We start from the raw sequence: 21,782 nt of genomic DNA, 5'->3' as shown, positions 1-21,782 counted from the left end.
TAACGACGTGGTTGGTTCAGCTTGTTAAATGTCAGTCAGTCATATCTAAGAGCCGAATACATACAAAAATAATAAATGTGATATAATGTATAAAATTAGGACTATTAGATATGGGTTATAAAAATTTTGGGATTATTGTAAATTAAAATATGTATGACATTGCAATGCCCTGCCAGGGCCCATATGACTCTGAATGTACTTAGTCACTAAATTACATGGATTTAACCTTTTCGACGCCGTGTCAAACACAAAAGCTGTCTCTCAGACGCCACGTCATCGAAGTGTCAAAACTGAAATTGAACTTTATGCATATGCACCTACGTAGGTCTATGTTGCTCTGTGGTCTATGACCGATTAATACGTCTTTGGCGTTGGACCTGCGGTGCGTATATATCGGTCATTGGCGTCCAAAAGGTTAATAGTGACCCTTGCTGCAATTGTTTACTATAACTAACAGAATAAAAACACCTTTAGTTGAACATCCGTGACTGTTTTCTAATTCTTAATTTATTAAATTAGCTACAACATATAATCACAATTAGAAAATTATTTACGGTTTAATTAGCAGAGTGTTTCTATAAATTTAAAATCAATTTTCATAGAATATTGTACTAAAGTAATCGACCTCATTCGTTATATTGTACGTAATGTGATTTTAATAAGTAACTGACATTGACCTGCATTGGTTTAGCTGTTTTTATGCAGTAACCAGACGGAGTGTTAACATTTTTTATATATGCACTCGTATAAGTACGAACGAGATGCACTCAGATCATTATCAAATCAATATCATATTATTGAATGCCCTTTACACCTTCAGTCTCTAACCTTGCATCAAACAGTATTTTGTAGTTTGTAATGTAACATGTAATTTTACTAATACATACGTAGTTAAATGTAAAACGTTGAAATATGGATGTTGCATACGAACTTAACGCAACTTATTTTATCCTAGAATCGTGCTCGAGCCATTCTGCAAACTGCATCGACGTAGTTGCGGCGATGGGTTAAAATTAAAATTGCTGAAAATTAAAATTAAAATATGTATGTATATTTAAGTGCTAGAATATTTATAAGACGGGAAGATTTATTAGACTTATTAGATTTCGTAGCCGCAAGCTACGCACGCGCTACGAGATCGCTACGCGTTTTTTCTAATCGATACAAGTAACATCAACGCGTTTTTCAACCTTCATATTTTTCATAATATCCTATTCATGTTAAATCTTTGTAGAACTTAAGAAAAAAACTGCCGTTTTCGAACGTCAAGATATTCACAAGAGACGACACGTACTAGATCCATTCTAGATACGTTATAGTTTAGATTTCAACTAGTTCTCTTTTGCAGCGCAATTCGGGCAACCAATGTCACTTTTACTATAGATCGTGTTAGATATCTATTAGATGTGAATTAGATCTCTAAGTAATATCTTGTGGAAATCGTTCAAGAGTATCTCCAGAATCGCGGAAATGTCAAATTTGACAGGTTAGATCTTAAACATATCGTTATCGTATCTTGGCGATGTCTAAAAGATATCTAATAGATGTCAAAATCATAAAATACCTGCTATACTTTGTTTTCATTAAGTACATACATGCAAAAATGGCAAGGTTAACACTTGACTTGGAATTCACTTATGCACTTAGTTTAGTGTATCACTGCGCTTAAAAATTAAATCACAGGCAATAATTAGAATGGTCGGAATTGGTGCAGTTTTTGCCTTTTCCGCCAACAATGCGATTGCCACAACGATTGCGCGTGTGAGCACAGCGTGGTTTAGCAAATTTTATGAGTAATTTTCCACTATCTCTATTGTATTGACATGTTACACTTTTTTTCCTGTGATCACGTTCATTTTCATGTGTCTATTAATGGGATGTTTAACTAAAACTAACGAGTTTACTTAATTAACAATACGAGTATTGAATGTATTGATGTAACCCAAATTAGGTACCTTTGGTTGTTGCTCATTTCTGTTTTTTTATAATTTTACATTTTCGATTTTCCGCTCTTCATCATACTGACAACTTTATGAAGTACAAGACTTTATAGTTTGCCAAAATATAATGCTTCATATTTTTATTTTAAGAATGCAGTCTTTTAAAAGTTACAAAGGGCGCGATTCGGATTTTGTAATAGACATCTATTAGATATCTTTTAGACATCACCAAGATACGATAACGCTATGTTTAAGATCTAACCTGTCAAATTTGACATTTCCGCGATTCTGCCAGCCTATTATGGATAGCTTTATCCATCTTTATCCACGTGATAAAATAACTGTCACTGTTTAACACCGTGGGAAAGAAAGTGACGGACACCGTTTTATCACGCTGTCACGTAGACAAGAACGACCATCATATCCGTACTGGAGATACTCTTGAACGATTTCCACAAGATATTACATAGAGATCTAATTCACATCTAATAGATATCTAACACAATCTATCGTAAAAGTGACATTGGTTGCCTGAATTGCGCTGCAAAAGAGAACTAGTTGAAATCTAAACTATAACGTATCTAGAATGGATCTAGTACGTGTCGTCTCTTGTGAATATCTTGAAATTTGAATACGGCAGTCACTCGCAATTTTCATTGGTCGTGCACGACCTTGACTACCATTATGGGAGTGTAATTAACCATAAATAGTACATTAAAGAACGTTATTAAAAAATTTCGGGCTCCTGCCGTCGGCCTTCGTCGTGAGAGTGAAATGGAGCGCGTAATCGCAGCAATTAGCGCACTAGAGCAACGCGACCTCAGACTAATGCACTGCGATTTCGAATGACCTACCTAACTTAAACTTGAACTTATGTATTTGGTTTTGCATAGTCTAGCAAAATTTCTTACATCTGGCTGATTGAGGCCAGTTTGAGATCAAGTACAGTAAAATATCAGTGACTTGACAAGTTTACAGTTATGTCATAGTTCAAAGAGGTGGTCATGATGATCTTGCAATAGCCTAATAAGTATGTACGCAGTTACTTTTAAGCTAGTTTTATACATTAGCATCAATGAATATTTTATCGACATTTCACCAATATGACTGACCTCGTACATTTTGTACACTACAACAAAACCACGGAAGTTAAATTCTTGATATTAATTTGACACATTAATTCTACTTTAAGTAATTTCAAGACTTATCACGGAAATGTGCCCGTATTATTTATTACACCCACGATTTTTGTCGGCACATAGTTGATTTTGAAATATTTTTTTAAAACCGGCCAAGTGCGAGTCGGACTCGCGCACGGAGGGTTCTGCACCATCAACAAAAAATAGAGCAAAACAAGCAAAAAAACGGTCACCCATCCAAGTACTAACCCCGCCCGACGTTGCTTAAGGCCGTGCATCGAAAAATAACAGGATCTTAGAAAGGTGGCAGTGGCTAGCCCCGGAAACAAACAGTAGTGATTTTCGGATATATGTTTCTTGACTATATGATAAGACATTTCGTAGTAGTCGAAACACGAATGCTTAAAATTTTCTCGATAGAAAATAAATCCAAACTTACGTGTTCATTTTTCGGTTTTAGCTTCGTGCAACTAGAAAACACATCCATATCCAGCACAATCCACCTTACAGCAAAGGTTTTCATCTCGTCTTAACTTTCAAAGAACTAAATATTAACTTATTGTCCTTTACCGATGGATTTATTATCGATTTTTGATTTTATGAATTCAACAGCAAACGCCCATTTTACGCAGTTCGGTTTCTCTTTCTGTCATGCGTCAAAGTCATAAATGCATCCTTTATGCCAGTAATGTTAGATGGCCGTCGTGCCTCAAAGAGGTAAGACCTATGTCACTTCGCGCAGCGCTCCGAATTACGTAAAATTTTAATATCCAATAAACGTTGAGTCGTAACTCCATTGAGTAGTAACGGAATCGGAGGTAAACCTATGATGGTGCCTTCTTACAGGCCTATACGTTACGCATGTGTGCGTTTTTGCTTAGCTACGTCATGCTACGTCGAAATCTATACTCTTTGTCAGTTACAACGGGTTAGGAAATTTCGACAGATATTGAAATGTATCGGTAGCTGTTTGGTATTTAGCCATCAGAATCTAACCGTAACTTTTTGCTTTATTTTTGTTTGAAAATAAAATATCTATAAGAATATATTTTTTGCTTTTTTTCTATTGTAATGATAAAAATAAAACTAGTATGTTTCATGCTCAAATAATTTAAAATAATTGAATAAATATTAAAAACTAATTGATATTATTTGTTTTAATTATTATATTATTAAGTTTGTTTGAATAAAATATTTTATTTCAATAATACGAAAAGTTATTATATTTAAGTACCACTAAAAAAGGTCTCTACTTACAAAAACTCACTTGCACGGGCCGGGGTTCGAACCCGTGACCTCCGGTTTGAAAGTCGCACGCCACTACAATTTCACATAAGTAATTTACAATGACATGATACTGTGGAAAAAGTGAATATTACAATGTACTGTGTTACTATCATTTTATAGTTTATTTTGGCTTGACAAGGAGGAATGAGAAAAACGTGCAGAGCGAGAGGATTAAATCTCTCTGTCCTTTTCTTAAAGTAGCCAATCCTAATTATGACATCTGTTTTGATATTAATTCTTTGAACATAATTTGTCGATGTTCTTTTTTATATCATCGAGAAAGATTTTTATTAATAAAATGTGTTGAATTTATATGTTTTATTTATGTTTTTATGGCATAAATTTCATTACTTTTGACAAATTTTGATTGTGATGACAAACGATTTGATGTGATGTGTGAAACGAACCATGTGATCAACGATTTATCTAATAAAACTTCATTTAGTCGAAAAAAATAGTTGTCTACTACCGGGTGGAAAAAAATTATGGGCCCTGGAGGGAAAGTGCCTTAAAACCTTAAGTTTGCTCATTTTACTTAAATGAAACATTATTGTTTTTTAAAGAAACAACTGCATTCAATGATTTTTGAAGTGAAAACTTCTTTAGCGGCGCTAGGCACTTTGAGGTGGGGAAAAAATGATAAACTCGAGACAGCGTAAGGCGATCATGTGACCGTAAGGTTTAGATGGCATTTAAATCAATAAAGAAAAACTCAATGACATTACATGAAAAAGGTTATAATCTTGTACGGGCTGAAATACGAGGATCTCACAGTATTATAACTTTATATCACTCAAATATAATTCAATAAAGCTACATCTTGATGAAATCGCTAATAAAAGTGAACTCTAGTACTGGTGAATAAAACTCAAAATATCATGACCAAATATATTTAGACGCGAGGTCTGCAAGGTAACTTTACAATTTCTATTCGAATTTTAAACAATTAACGCTATAAATTTGAATTTCGAATTTTAAACAAGCTCACTGACCAGCAATTTCGGAACCAAAAGTTTTCAATAGAAAGGAGGATGGGTCAATTATACATAGTGCTGCAGACATTTTGGACTAGTCATTGAGTTTTCACTTCTGTCGGCACTCCCGGAATGCAACACGTTGTTTTTTTTTAAATTCGCTTAGTCGCGCCCGGGAATCGAACCTACTTTTTCCACACTGTATAAAAGAACACAAATGCTTTTCTTCTGGTAACTTAAATGTTCTATCTATCTTGGTGATATGTCAATGCAATCAAATAATCTGAAAAAATAATAATAACCCAATTTATGAATTCCGTTCCTTCAGAAAAATGCGAAATGTACGTACAATTTTTAGGGATATCGTACTTTTCCCAGAGACAAATTTAGTTGGCTAAGACACATTTTCACTGATTTGGGGTCTGTACTAAAAATCTAACATAATATGATAAGGACTTAATCGTTTTAAGCTCAAGAGTGAGTTTTCCTAAAGCTTTTTCTAAAAATTATGTCTTTATTAACGTTAGGAGTGCACTGCAGCATGTCAAATGTATGCCAAAATGTCAAGGGAGAGAACAATAAATTAAGTTTAAATTCCACTTCCACTCATCAGCAAAGTGATATAAGTATATCAGCAGTTAAAAGTTATTTTAGATTACAAAATTAGCGCATCATAAAAATCAAAGTGCATAGAAAAAAAGTCTCCTGAGTCATAATAAAATTGATGTCTCTTGGGTCACCAGAAAAGTCACCAGGGAGAACGATGACCCAAATCACATTTAAAAGAAAATGTAAATTTTGTGTACTACCTACGAACATTTTTCAAAAAACTATGTTTTTATAACATATTAGACCCAGGATAGATCTAATACCTCTTTTCGTACCCCGGATAAAATGGTCGGCGACTAAAAAAGTAACTGAAACGTTACGTTATTAGGTTCACGATGCCGCGTTGTACCCTTGCCTTCGTTGCGATATGTTTGGTAAGTCAGGAGACTTAAAAAATGAGCCATGATTTTGGGACATATTAACAAATATTTTTTTGAATATATATTAATTTTAGCGGACTTTAATAATTTACCAGTTAAATTAGATGTAAATACCTTTTTAGTTAATCGTTAATATGATATATTAGTAGCAGTAAAACACTTTATTGTACAAAAAGACATATAAAACATGAAAAAACACACATCCTTCGTATATGGTAGAATATATTTTTCACACTTATAAGTAAAAACCAAAACCGATACGCGATTGGGATACGCTCTTTTTGTATGGGATAAAAAAAAATTCTCCTGGGTCACCAAGAAAAATCGACATATTAAAATAATTCAGTTCGTTTTTAAGTTCTAGTCAGATTGACTTTTTGGTTATTTGAGATAAATTACAATAACGCTTAGATTTGAAAAACATGATTTTCTATTTTGTTGCGATCGACCCGGGTAATAAAAATACGGCGAATTTGAACTTTTGTTTGTTGTCGTTGTAAAATGTATTAAAAAATAATGTAGGCACCCCTGACAATTGAAATTCAAAATTATCCAGAAAAAGCGGCCAAGTGCGAGTCGGACTCGCCCATGAAGGGTTCCGTATTTAGGGGATTTATGACGTATTAAAAAAAAACTACTTACTAGATCTTGTTCAAACCAATTTTCGGTGGAAGTTTGCATGGTAATGTACATCATATATTTTTTTTAGTTTTATCATTCTCTTATTTTAGAAGTTACAGGGGGGGGGGGGACACACACATTTTACCACTTTGGAAGTGTCTCTCGCGCAAACTATTCAGTTTAGAAAAAAATGATGTTAGAAACCTCAATATCATTTTTGAAGACCTATCCATAGATACCCCACACGTATGGGTTTGATGAAAAAAAATTTTTTGAGTTTCAGTTGTTCTAAGTATGGGAAACCCCCAAAAAAAATTTTTTTTTTCTATTTTTGTGTGAAAATATAATGCGGTTCACAGAATACATCTACTTACCAAGTTTCAACAGTATAGTTCTTATAGTTTCGGAAAAAAGTGACTGTGACATACGGACGGACAGACGGACAGACAGACAGACAGACATGACGAATCTATAAGGGTTCCGTTTTTTGCCATTTGGCTACGGAACCCTAAAAATTAGTGTTTCAAAAAGGCACCCTGTATTCCTTACATACCTAAATAATCTCTTATTCAATAAAACATATAATTACTAAACACTGTGATTTATTTCAAATAAATGCAAATCGATCGGATAAAAGATATTAATACCTAAACACAACTACAACAATGAATACGAGTACAGTCAGCTGCAATAATATGTTACACACCGAAGGCCGTTTTGCGGTAGATCATGTTAGATCTTATTTGTAGAGCCATAAGAGCTTGTCACATATTTTTGCGGCCGTCGAAGAGTAACATATTATTGCAGGTGACTGTACCTATGAAAAATTCGAGGGTTAAAAAGCATTTCAACCAAAGCATTTATAATAATAACGACCATGGACGCCTGCAACCCCAGGGTTATTGTAACCCCATAACAATAAGGTTGAAATTTGCATTTAGTGACCGCAAAGTCAGGTGAGCGTAATCAAGTAAATCTGTTTTCATCATATTTTATCAAAAATAATCTCTTTTCTGTTCTTGTGCTATTTTCTTATTATCAATACTCTTAACTTATTATGCTATATACGCTGCTGCTTCTATGATGTTAACATCTTCCAAAACAACAATAAATATGCAGGTTTATGAATTAATTATTTTATTGTTTGCTATTATGAACAAGTAACAACGCCATCTGTTTCAATTTTTTCCGAATTTAATTTTCTGGCCGACCGCAGCGACCACGTATAATGGTAGTTAACTTCTGTAACGTTAGATGGTGCTAAAAGGTCACACAAACTTCACGTGCGGCGCGAATCGTTTCCATGTGTGCGTGTTAGCGGGGAGGGAAGAACTAGCGGGCGTGGTTTACGAAGCGCCAGACGCGGCTGCAGTAGGCCCTTAACTTCGGTCAAAAATCACGTTTGTTATATGAGAGCCCAACTTAAATCTTTATTTTATTCTGTTTTTAGTATTTGTTGTTATAGCGGCAACAGAAATACATCATCTGTGAAAATTTCAACTGTCTAGCTATCACGGTTCGTGAGATACAGCCTGGTGACAGACGGACGGACGGACGGATGGACAGCGGAGTCTTAGTAATAGGGTCCCGTTTTTACCCTTCGGGTACGGAACCCTAAAAATTACGTTAAAGTATGTAATGTAAACTCACAGCCAAAGTAAACTACTTTTACTGCGCTGCGTCCTTGCGCACACCTACTCAAACTACGCCGGGGCAACTTTTTGATACAGAGTATTTGACCCAATAGGTACCTACGTGAGAGAGATATATTACAAATTAAGAAAACTTTTGACTTGGCGTGACGTTGATAATTCGATAGGCTCGAAGGTTTTGTCAGTTTAGGTATCCGTAGTTTTGTATTTAAATTATTTAATAATAATATTAAAATTCATATTATGTATAAAATTACTAAAAACCATATTTCGCTAGACTCGTAGCCGCTCGTATCTTATACTTGGCTATTAACTGCGCAGAAAATATGCTTGCGACACTCTTATTCTTAGGTGGATAATACCGTCGGTAAATACATAGTCGATTTTACTATTTTAACTGTATATTCACTAAGACCATCGGTACATAGTAAATTTTACTATTTTAACTGGATATTCACTAAGAGCACACCCTATTTACTTGCTTCACAATTTTTTAAGTACTCGCTTAATAGATTATTAGCACATTACCCTAAGAAAGATTTTAGGCCTTCGCATGAACAAGTCCCTATAACATTTACCTCTGACCTGCGCTCTCGCCGAAGGCTGTACTCGCAAGGCTCAGCTAATTGCGCAACCCGTCCGGGGGACCACACTATACTGTTACGTGTACGATGCGCCTTTCTAACCGCGCTTCCTGGCAGCTATAGGAGTTCTACTTTACATTACCCTAAATACCCTTCAAGGGTCAAAACCTTTACCTACATCAACAGCATAAAACATGCTCGTATAGATTTAATGCTTCTGTATTTTATTGTATGATTAAAATAAGGCCAGTTTTACATCACAATAGGACTATATGATACTTGTATTTCGCAACGCATTCGCTCAGGCTTCCGCGGAATATAATTGCGAGAGTGTTTACGTACTTAAAGAGTTGATGGATAATTATAGCGAGGACAATGGGCCGCGCAGGTGAAGACAGGTGCGTTACGACTCGCTAAAATGACCAAACAACTACGAAAAATGACCAAATAACTATGATGACATATTAGTTGTCTTTTGTTTATTTGAGTTGTAATATGCCTACTTAAATAAACTATTTTTTTATCTTTTTTTATATCTTATGTTCAGTCATGTCGTTTTGTCAAATGTAAAGTAAGTACCTCTTACAACGTGTAAGTCTTGCGAATCGAAAAAAGCATGATCATCATGATTGGACGATTCTAAAGATTCTGTAATAATTTTGTCATCTCCCGTTCGATATTGCATATATCACTATAATTATGAAACGTGAATAAGAGTGAGCTGTGTATTACATAATGCACCGGTGCACGGATATTGGAACCGGTCATTAAAGCCTTCAGTTACCGGGTATTTTCCTCTGACTCAGTCCAGTGAAAGGACACCTTGCGACACTGTCCCGCCCTGTCCCCACTCCCGGCTTCTCTCGTCACAGCTCTATGGTTTATGATGTGACTAATTACCCGTCGAAGGTCCCTTTTGCGCAATTTTGGTCTCAAGTTCGGCGAATCGTTTTGTTTAAACTTCATTAAGGCTAAATGTTACATACTATTTAACGTCGTTTCTTGTCGAAAAACGAGTCTACTTAGTTTTATGCAATGTTGAATAGATAGACGTTCTTTTGTTAAAAAATATGTTTTATTGTTTCCGTTATGATTAAAAATCCCGTTAAGAATATCCGCTAGTCGTAATAAAACACTTGCAATATAAATACTTAATGCAAATTTTTGGCTAGCAGCACTGAACTGTACTGCCTGCTGTACGTCTAGTCTGTTGCTCAACACTGCAACTCTGCAGTTTACCGCGATAATCAATCACTCAATTGCACATTGGTTTAAAAGTCAAGTGTGCAATTCTGTTTAGTGCATCTTAATACAGTCGGTATAAATTCGAGAATTCACGACATATTTAAACTTATATTAGGTAACAGTTACTAATATATGTATATGTGTATACAACATATTACTCCATCAGACTAATGGTTATATAATAATGATTATAAAAAATTCTGATTGAATACTCATCAATTAAGTTTACTAGACTTTTATCTAAACCAGAAATCATTATTATTTTCTTTATTTATTTATCGTTTTATGTTCAGTTGTTTGTAAATAGAGGTAATCATTATTCTTACGTAACCTAAACTGTTACACTGCGATTATGTGATATTAAAATCGTTTTATTACCTGCCTCTCTAAATCTCATACTATGTATTTTATGCAGTCAAAATCATAAATAAATAAATTAAATAAATAACACTACAGGACAATAATTAGTGTTACGAGATGAATTGTGCAAAAATAACTCTTTTCTAAGAGAAAATAATGAAAATGTAATGCATACTAAGTACCACAACACAAGTCTTATTGAGCTTACTGTGGGGCTTTATTATTATTACAAAACAATAAAAATAACCTGATATATTCGATAATATTTACGAAACAGCCCTTTGGGTTTAATAAGACCACGGAACTCGTGATGCAATGAGACGTAATGTACAACTTAGGTCGTGCACTACAGAACGCTTCCCGGTGGCTGGTAACCCTGCGATCTATGAACGCCAATGCATATAAATGACACCGTAAGATTGTGAACCCGTTAGTTTATAATCTAACGTAGGTTAGGTTAGGTTAGATTATAATCTCCCTACCGTCAGTTTATAATGTAACTAGCGAGATTATAATATGACGAGTGTTTACAATTTTACGGTGACATAAATAAATTTTCGCATGGGACTCCCCTAGTTTACAGAATCAGTAATCGTTTGTTTGTTTTTTTTAAGTACGGTACTCACTTTAATATAGTCATAAAATTATAATCGTACCTATATATATGTCATCGTTTAATAGTTTGTTATTACATAGCTACATTAAATATCGAGCAAACTGCATAAACACATATGCAAGCAATGTTCTGTAACATATCTTACATAAATATGTTTTTAAGAGGAAAAGGGACGGCCGCTTCTCCATACAAACGCGAAACATAGTCCCGATTTTCCTCTCTGGATATTGACATTATCGAACATATTTTTACGTTATTTGATGTATATTAACCATAGCTATGTAGGGGCTATGTAGGAACGTTTGAGTTTATTCGAATTTTTTATTATTGTATAAATTTGGTGATAAAAACAGATTTCATACAAATTAAATACTCCTATTAACTCTTATAATAATTAAAAAATGGAAAAATAATCAAACGTAGGGGTATAGTTGTGTTGTTAATATAAAACAGATTCTGTCAAAATAATTTCAATAATGTTAATATCCAGAGAGGAAAATGAGGACTACATTTGTATTAAAAGGCGATTTCGGACGGGTCCTCCACATTCGTCTGAAATCCTATCTAAGAAACCACGCATGTGAAATGGACAAACATGATCCAGTGCATCTTCAAAGAGTGCTTGCACATTAAAACTTGCACCACAGGCGACGTCACACCACGTGCAGTGCACTTGTTATATATAAGAGCGCGCGATTCGCACGCGGACAGTGCGCGCGCTGACGGGATCTCTAGCGCATATAATTACCGTAGATACTCCTAGAGACAAATTAGAAGATCGCTAGTTGAACAATTTAATAGAAAATGTAAGTATCGAGTCATTGATTTGATGTTAATAAAGGTAAAATACGTAAATAACTGCCTGACAAATAAAGGTACTTTTATCGTAAAGGAATGGAATAAAATAAATAGGTACTTTTCTAATGCTTTAAATTTATATAATTGCGATACGATGCGTCAACCCAATCCAATCTGCTAATGAGAGTAATTGAATTATAAATTACTATTCAAGTATTCTTACTCATTTCAAATTGGTATTGCGCCAGCGTCGATCGTAGCAGGGCTACGTCGTAGCGACGAAGCGATCGTAGCAGACGTTACGCAAGGACTAATACTCATTGCCTAATAATTGAAATAAGTGATAGGTAACTCACATTTATAGACGGGTCTATCGCGAAATTTATTTTATTACCTTTTTTTACCGACGTAGCGACACAGGTTTCACTGGTCGTGGTCGCGGCTAACTGATGTCCCAGCAAAATGTCAAAACGGAGATTTGTGAAGCCTGACGAAAAGTGTATGAAAAAGTTTGGGCAAGTATCATAAAATAAATTTCGCGATAGACCCGTCCATAAATATGAGTTAATAAGTGTTCAAAACGCGAAAGTTTTCAAATATTATGTGTATAGGTAAACCGTAGGTAACGTTATAAGTTTTATAACAAATTACTCTCTAATATATACTTAGTTTATAGCCTTTCTTAACTAAAACAGTTTTATATATTTTTTTTATTTAAACGTAAATTGACAGAATTTTCATAGCAATTAAGCTAACAAAGTTTTCACAGACAATTATAAATAACGCCTAGATTAAAAGAATTATCGGAACTAAAACAGGCAGAGCAATGAAATGCAGATCACGAAAAGTAAATTCTAAACAATAGATCACATTTAACTTTCTTTTGAAATGTATACTTACATAAACAATTGTTTTATATTTATATTTAGTTTAGTGAACTAGTAACTATCTCCGTAAAAACTCAAACTCGGTATTTATAGCAATGGCGAAATCTAACGAGTTATATAATCATTAAATGTAACAGGGAAGTTTATTGCAAACAATAGATCCTTAAGATTTATCGATGGTGGCATTATAAATGATTATATAATCAGTGGGTATGCCCTACAGGGAAGCCTATTGTAGACAATAGTGTGTTGTTATGGTCATAGACCACAAATCATAGAGTGGATAGATTTGTTTACGTTTAATGCATAGGAAACAGCAGGTGTTAGAGGAAGTGCATACACAGAACTTCAAAAGGCATTAACTGGGTATAAACTCCATACGTTGTTAGTCCATGAGGCGGCTGGGTGTGGGCGTACGTCTACCTAATAGATGGGTGGTGTGCAACTGTGCAGTACCCGGGCATTACAACCCGCTGCCACTTATTAAACGGCGACATACGCAGTTAAATTAATAGTGGCATTTGTTTACACACTTACCAACGTGTAGTTAGCTGATTGTAGTAATCAAAGTTTACGCTCACTACACGATATGAATACCTTAACTATTTGAAAAGTACACTTAATGAGTTCGTAATTAACATTTTGAGAGCTACTTAATCTTTTAATCACGACTAATCTTAAATGCATAAGCTATTTTTAATTTTGATTACAACCTTGAAGACCGATCTGGCTTAGTCGGTAGTGACCCGGCCTATGAAGCCGATGGTTCCGGGTTCTAATCCCGGTAAGAGCATTTATTTACGTGTTAAGCACAGATATTTGTTCCTGAGTATGTATCATCTGAGAGCATATTAAGTTAAGCTAAATGCTTAAAGCAAGTTAAAATACATAATACTTATTTGTTATAATGGTCAAAATTACGAGTTAATTACACGTGTATAGCGGTAGAGGAAATGGACGATACCGCGAGGAAGAACCCAGTGCCACAGATCGCAATCCGAACAACAATAGGGGTGAATGCGGTTGTCGCGTGTACAACAAGTTTAAAATAATTCGCGTTTTGTTTCGTAATCATTTCCCAACCACAGAATTTAGAATCACATTCACATTCGTTTTCTAACCGTCTACTGACATTTCGCTAGGTTTTCCGTTTCCAAATATAGTTAGTACTACAATCTACACGTTATCGGAGCTAATTTCTTATTTCGCCACCGGTGCAGGCGCAGCTCAAGGTGATGCCTTTCCAACCCAGACCAATGAGTATATTAATAAACTTATAATTTCCATTTAAGCAAACGGCCAAAGAGGTTGTTGTTGTCCACTTACTCGCCTGACTCATCCGATTTGAAAAGGGTATTGCTCAATTCTCAAGTCAATAAACTTTCAGACATTGCTTATCTATAAAGGAAACTTTTAAGTAATTTCCATTCGTTTTACCTTGATACTCCAGCAACAAATTAGAAAATGAAATTTAGTAATCTATTACGAACGTTCGGGCACAAAGATTATATCGGCAAAGCAAAATATGAGCCTGCCCACGCCCAGCTGCGCATATCCTTCTGACCTGGATCGGTACCCTAACTAGTTCATATAAGTATTTATACACTATAAAAAGTACATGTTACAATCGGTATCAAGTTATAATAATTAGAATATGCGTGTCTGGTCAAGTGGTCATATGAACGAATTAAGTGATCATGTTATTCTTTTGGATTTTTTTTAGAGTAGAGACACTTTCATTCCTCACAAAAAAAATAGTGTTACATCTGCTTAATAACTGCGTTAACGTTTTAACGACAGCACAATAGATCAATCATCTCAATTGTTTCAGAAAAAACTAGTTTTTGTGGCATACGATTAGCGGAGAGTAGTCAGCCCACTAACTAGGGCTAATTGAGGCTTATTGATAGTTGATTAGCAATTGTGGACGCTATTTATAATCGAACATTGCCACGTGCAGGGTTAATACGTTAATCACTCACGAGACATCGAACAACAATAACAAAAACAAAAGAGTATTAAGAATGTAGGTAATTCAATTTAATAGGCAATCATTTAATAATTATGTTTATAATGAGACGAGATCGACAAAGAAATACGATTATATTTATTAATTTTAGACTGGATACATGACATTATGTCCGACCACATTCAAAGTATAGAGGATACGTACGATACTAATAATGTCTATATTGACATGAGTAATATTTACTAATATAGGCAGCATTTCAATTGTAATTTAATTTATTTACTTTTTACGATGTAGGTAATGAGTAGGTACTTTAGACATATGAGTTCATTATTATTTTTTTAATCTTTTATTTAACTTAGATACCTGTTGTTGTTGTTGTCAAAATATACAGACAGCAAAAAAAGCTTGTATCAAATGATTTTTAGAGAAACGAATTGTTTCAAATTTACCTAAGTTGGTATAACATATTTACAGTGATGTTATCTGCATCTTTACCAACGAACTTGCCACGCTTCAGCAGTTCGACGGAAACTGAAATATCATGTTTTGAAATCTTAATGTTGTAGTAAATTCTATAATAATGTAATTACACATTTTAAACAATGGCTTTGTTTTATACAAAGTAATGCGTGATGTTAATAGTATTAACCGATGGATCATAATAATTCAACTGTTGTGTAGAGTGTAAATTGTTGAATAATGGATACTGATGTGGTGTGACGCCACCGCGATACACTTAGACGGTTAGCCAACGCGCGTGCGTCGAATGGCACATCCGTTGACTCTTTTGTTTAACATAAACAGTGTTGAAGCGTAAGTGCCAAGTGCTTAACGGTGTCGAAACGAGTGCGGTCGCGGTACGGCACTAGTGTGGCTAGAAAAGGCGACTCATTAGCAGCACGCAAAAGTTAATTGCCTACTAGTACTAAATTCCCGAGTTATGATTATAACTATGTATACTTACGTCGATTGCCACTAAGCATAAAGCTATCGTAATAGCACAAGAACCTTTTGGATTCGCCAATATAATGTCGCGTACGATAACCATAACACGAATACATGAGAAGTAAAATAGTAAATATAAATTTGAAACTATGATTAGTTGATTCCTTGTTACAAGTTCATAAAACAATGAGCATTCACTTTGCGGCTTTGGCAAACTGTTTATGAAATATATGTAAAAAATAATAAAGGTCATCTATAGACTTTTTGACATAAGTATGCGAAAATATAATTTTTAGCACTAGCTTAATGATCAGACATAGGAATCCGTGGGGCAAATTTTCTTGACAGGTAGGGACTTCCTATATCGATAAACTCAATTATCGATGCTCGTTCTATATACTAGTTAGGGCATGCAGTACCGGTCCCGGACCAAGAATCTCATTTCCCGGTTCTGGGCATGGCCGGAACCGGGATTCCCGGTTCTCAAGGCTTCTTTTTTGATTACTTTTAAGAAATTGTTTGTGTTAGCGTACAATCTTTATGAATGACTTATTTTCATATAACTAATTCCATAAGAATTAATAAATGACTTATTTTATTATAAACAAACACTTAATTGGCGTTCCAATCTATTTTACGAAATTAACCGGCACACTTTGCCTCCGCCTGGGCCGAGCCACACGGCTGTAACGTAGTCGATGCACTCAGTACTATGACGGCACCGCCTGCCTGCACGAAGTTACTTTGTCGGGTTATTTGGGTCCCCCGTTTCATAGCACCATTATTAAATGTTATATAATGTCTCGAGCTAAAGTACTAAAACATTACTACTATTGAAATGGCAATAAATAGTCATATGATGAGAACCGGGAAGTACGGGTACCGGGTCTTCAGTACCGGTTCTTTTGACACTATAAAATTCCCGGGAGCATGCCCTAATACTAGTGATTGCCCCCAACATTGTGTGTTTTTGTAACTATTGTTTTGAAGACAAGTATGAAATTTACACATAGCATATTTTAAATAATCGCTAGGTTACCTATATAAAGGTAGGGCGTAATACTTATTGCACTATGAAATAGTCAATATTATCTCAACCTCTTTATTGATTGATTATCAATCAAAGCGAATTGAGTTATTGTTTTATTAATTTTTACACTTTTAATAAAAACATATTTTTACAAGCAAACCATTGAGTGATCACTAGTATATAGAACGAGCATCTATCCCTACCTGTCAAGAAAATTTGCCCCAGGGATTCCTATGTCTGTTAATGATATTCTAGGTACGTATTTTTAATACTTGACCTTCTAAAATTTACCTGTTTACATGTGCCCGCGTTGCAGCATATAACGTTCTGAGCCATGCAGAGGTCGCTTGCGTAACGCGCCGAGTTTGCCTGCAGCACCGACCGGCGCGCGAGCCTGCATGCGCTGCTCCCTTTGCCCTTCAAACCCTAAAGGCAAAACGAAAAGCCTCACGTTAAACTCTTCTTGTAATATGTAAAAGGAATCAAGGCAGCCATGCAATTAGAACTTATCGATCACATTATTGCGCCATAATAATAAGAATTGCAATAGTATATAAACGATCGATGGAAAAGTAAATATACAATCTCAGTCCCGACTAAGAGTCTGCATTCTCAGATGTAACAAATGACCTATAATCTCGACCACTTTATCAAGTGTGACCGTCTATCACGAATTAATATATCACTGTAATTTACCATGCCTAATAAACAATCAATAGTAATAATTCAACAGGGACAAATTAACGCAACACCACTTAAAGATTATATCCAGGGTAATTTAGCATCGAGAGTAGAACACGTTGCAAATCTCTTCCTAGATCAAGCGTTACCTAATCTGGCGTAAGATCCGCAACTCGTTGTTTCTAAACGGATAATTCTCATCCAACAATGATGTTTATACAGAATATGCGTAGGTAATGCGAGCTTTCATCTTGTTTCCCAATACCTCTAACGTGTGCATTCATCACCCGAGTGTCTGCATGTGTGCGACAGATTCGCGCTAGCTTATTTCCATGTCTCGACAGCGGTTATGTCGTGTTATTATGTCGAAATAACCCGGACCGGCTATTAGACGGGTCCAGACCCGCGCGGGTTACGAGGCCAAATTAATATCTCCATTAATCAACCGGACAAACCACCCGTTTACCCAAAACTATTGCAAAATTAAATGTTTAAAATTCACATTAGGGAAATTTTTAGTCAATTGCAACATAATCGTGGAGCAATACTTAGTAATGCTTGGTCTGGTTAATGACAACTTAAAATTCATTTCGTATCTCTACTTAAATTATTTATGCGAACGCAGCTATTACTTATTTTGTAGAAGGCTCATCTTTTTATATACATTGAGTGGATACTAATAGTCTGTGCGGAAAGAGAAGAGTCGTGGAATGTACGAGTATGGGTCCCAATACATTCCACGAATCATCTCTTTCCGAACAGACTCTAACTGCCAAATCACGCTTTAAAGTTATCAATAGGTATGTGGGTTAGTTTTAGCTGAGTCCCCTACCTATTATTTAACCTATTAGATTCTATTAGGTTAAACTGCAGAGTAAAGATGGGCTCATAAATACTAAAAAATGCTAGTCATGTTACGCGGATGTTAGAAGAGTGATGTACTAGATACCTACAAAGGATACGAACGCGGATCTACCCTAAAGGTACCTTGCTATATGCACGCAAACCTGCTATGGAGATGGTCATGCACCAATCCTTAACCATATGATTATCTCACTATGATGTACGCCCTTGTGTTAAATAGGAAAAATTAAAACAATTACTTGTTTTTAAACACGCAACTAAATAATGACTTAAAAGCACATTTAACTGGGCATGCATATCATTTACAAACGTAGAATTGCATTATGTAAGAACATTGTAAGAAGCATTATTCAATCCTACGAATCGCGTGCATTTTGCGCCCGCGGTCGCTGGCTTCAGTGCTCGGTCCACCCTAAACTATTGTTAGTGATGAATATTCATAATCTAGCACTTAGCACGCAGTCGGTGATATCTCAAAGCGAACCTCGACCTGCATTTAACAAATGGTGTTATAACTTAACTCCATAGTCATATAATCATAACTTATTAAAGAGTTGCTTAATAAGCCTTCGGCATCAGTGCCAGTGTTATTGTTGAATAACAATGCACTGTTAAAGTCCATATAAACTGTGCAGGTTTCAAATTTATAAGTATATTATTATAGTTCTTGAAAAGGCCTTCGATCATTTGTCGTGTTCAGTGACCAAGAATGAGCGGCGCACATTTAAGCCAATACGACACGTAGTGCGGGTCCGTTCACCTTGCCCATTCGACAGTTGCATTTAATATAGTAGACGGTGTAAGGTCAGGCTGGTAACCGCGCAAGCGGTCCGCCGGTGCGGGCTCACTCCACGGATGATCTTTGTCGTGTGTCGTAACTATATGATATGATCGCAGCTTGCGAACTTAAACGTGGTCGCAGAGCAATTTCAGACATTTATGGGTAATTCATGCACATTAAGTTGAGACCTACTTTAGTAAAATAATTTTGTTTGAATCCTTCTACTTACCTGTAAGCAACGTTTCGAAATGACAGTTTGTAGTGACTAATTTCATTAGTATAGCAATTACCTAAATGCGGGTCAGTGCGTGTTTTGTTAGCTGATTAAAACGATGAGCGCGATGTGCGATGTCAAAACTGAGACCTAGAGTTTTATAGCATTAATGCGTGCCTTGCCTGTACACGGCGCATTACACACAGTACACACTCACACACACATTTGCGGTACCGAGCTGGTAAATCAATTTAACATTTCTAAATTTTTTTCTCATCGTTTTCGATTGTTTTTGTTCAGACTCCTTGATTAGCACATTACACGTCGAGATTCAAGTTCTCTCGAACTAAACCGTGTTTGTCGGTCAAGGAGAAAGTAACTTTTATTGCTTATGTTATGTCACATTACACAAGTTGCCCCAAAAATACATTTATCGAGAGACACACGGACTAAACGTACGTCTTAGCAATATTAATAAAATTGTTTATATTTGCAGGTTTTGAAGGACCTGGAAAATTGATCAGCAAAGCACCGCAACGAGTGACGATATCAACACACAAGCACACACACCACCCACACAAGACCATGAGAACGTCCCTATTCCTGGCGGGTGCTTGCGCCCTGCTGCTGTCCATCAGCGCCGCGCCCGCCCCCGAACCCGCGCCAGCGCCAGCGCCAGGGCCCGACCCAGCGGCCGCCGCAGCTGCCATCAACGACAATACGCCCGAAATCATCGAGATTATTGCTCCCGCCGCCAGTGCACAGGTTAGTACTATTTTGCCACTAGTTGCCTGAAAATAGTAAAGAAATGTCATTTCCACATCCTCGCTATGTAATGGTAGAAACACACGGAGACGTTGACCTAGGACCGCGAGGCCAATTCGAACGTACATTTTGACATCTAAATAATGTCATGTTGTTATCATTTTACGTGTGCATTTCGTTCATTCAGTGAGTAGCACGGGCGAATGATAACAGAATTACAGCGTTTAGATATCAAAATGTAAGTTTGAATAGATCTCCGAGTCCTCGCTGCGCAACCGCCCGCGACGACGAACGCCGATTATTACTCGTAATGAGCGACCACCGTGAGAAGCGTATTTTTTTTTTACAAAAATCCATTATAATAATAGTGATTCAATCGAGCCAGCGTTGCAGCTTGCATGCTTGGTCATAAATCAAATCCAATTAACCCTCTGCTTATTAACTTAATTTTTTAAACAGTTTTCAGCATTTTGGCATATCAGTAAGACTGTTTATAACGATTGAACCCGATACAATGACGAAATTTTGAGATCCCATCTAGGTTCAATATTAGTCTTTAATATGGGTCTCTTCGATATCATCATAAACTGTTTTGACTGTACTTAATTACTACTTATAGCGAAGGTATTTATTGAACGCACTCGTTTGCTCTTCAGCACAGCCACATGATGTGTGCAAGCTCATCGAACTGCTGTTTTTTTTTTCTAATACTGTTAATATGTACCTACTGTATGTGTTAATCTAAATTAAATAACATTTGTATCATATACAAGACAAGTGAGCACCATCCACAGGTAAATATCTATGATAGATAAGTAAATATCTGGATATGTAGGTACCTGTGGATGTCCCTGAGTTTAATTCTAAATATATGATTCATAATTAATTGCTCTTTGTAGTCTATAAGGAAACATAGAATACATAAGCCTCTTCAGATAGAGTTAGACCAAGAAACGTCATAATTTCATACAAGTTTCACGTTTAAAACAACACTTTGCACTGCGTGTGCTATCAAAATCGTTAGCTAGCTCTAGGTACCTATATATTTAATAGTATTTATATACTAATTAGGTATTACCAACTAAATATCTCTCATAAGTCATATCTTAGACTATCTTTGTAGCTCCGCGTCGCGTGTTTGTTTAATAGCTGTCAGGCTGTCACATTCATCTTCTACAGTGAGTTTAATGACGCCACCTCACGCGCTCATTACACCGGCAATTAACCGCACTTCCTTCCGAGGAGTGTTTGCACTTTACACATTTTATTGATCGACAAAGCAACACATTTTGTTTCGCCGTCCCTGGAACATTACATGAATGTTATTGTGTTTGTTGTTGTATTTCTTTTTAGAAATATTTGGAAAACCGAGCTTTGCTCGGAACGCATATAAAAACTCAAAAATGAGCTAGATCGATTTTTCTCCCCCGAAAACCCC

General features: G+C 35.8%; 1 protein-coding gene across 4 annotated transcripts in view; it reads left to right on the top strand.

Annotated features, from left to right (window-relative positions):
• LOC134647959 (uncharacterized) overlaps positions 1-21,782 on the top strand; it is a 40,651-nt gene that overhangs the window by 14,583 nt on the left and 4,286 nt on the right. For 3 of the 4 annotated variants that reach the window (XM_063502390.1, XM_063502363.1, XM_063502372.1), the window contains exon 2: positions 20,076-20,344. In XM_063502390.1, the coding sequence (XP_063358460.1) occupies positions 20,165-20,344 (180 nt within the window). In that variant the 5' untranslated portion in view covers positions 20,076-20,164. Of the gene's footprint in view, positions 1-12,092; positions 12,214-20,075; positions 20,345-21,782 lie in introns of those variants that run through there. The other variant, XM_063502382.1, reaches the window with a different exon arrangement.

This window comes from Cydia amplana, chromosome 1 (genome assembly GCF_948474715.1).
Source record: "Cydia amplana chromosome 1, ilCydAmpl1.1, whole genome shotgun sequence".
NCBI classification, from domain to species: Eukaryota; Metazoa; Arthropoda; class Insecta; order Lepidoptera; family Tortricidae; genus Cydia; species Cydia amplana.
This window is presented reverse-complemented; position numbering and strand designations above follow the sequence as displayed.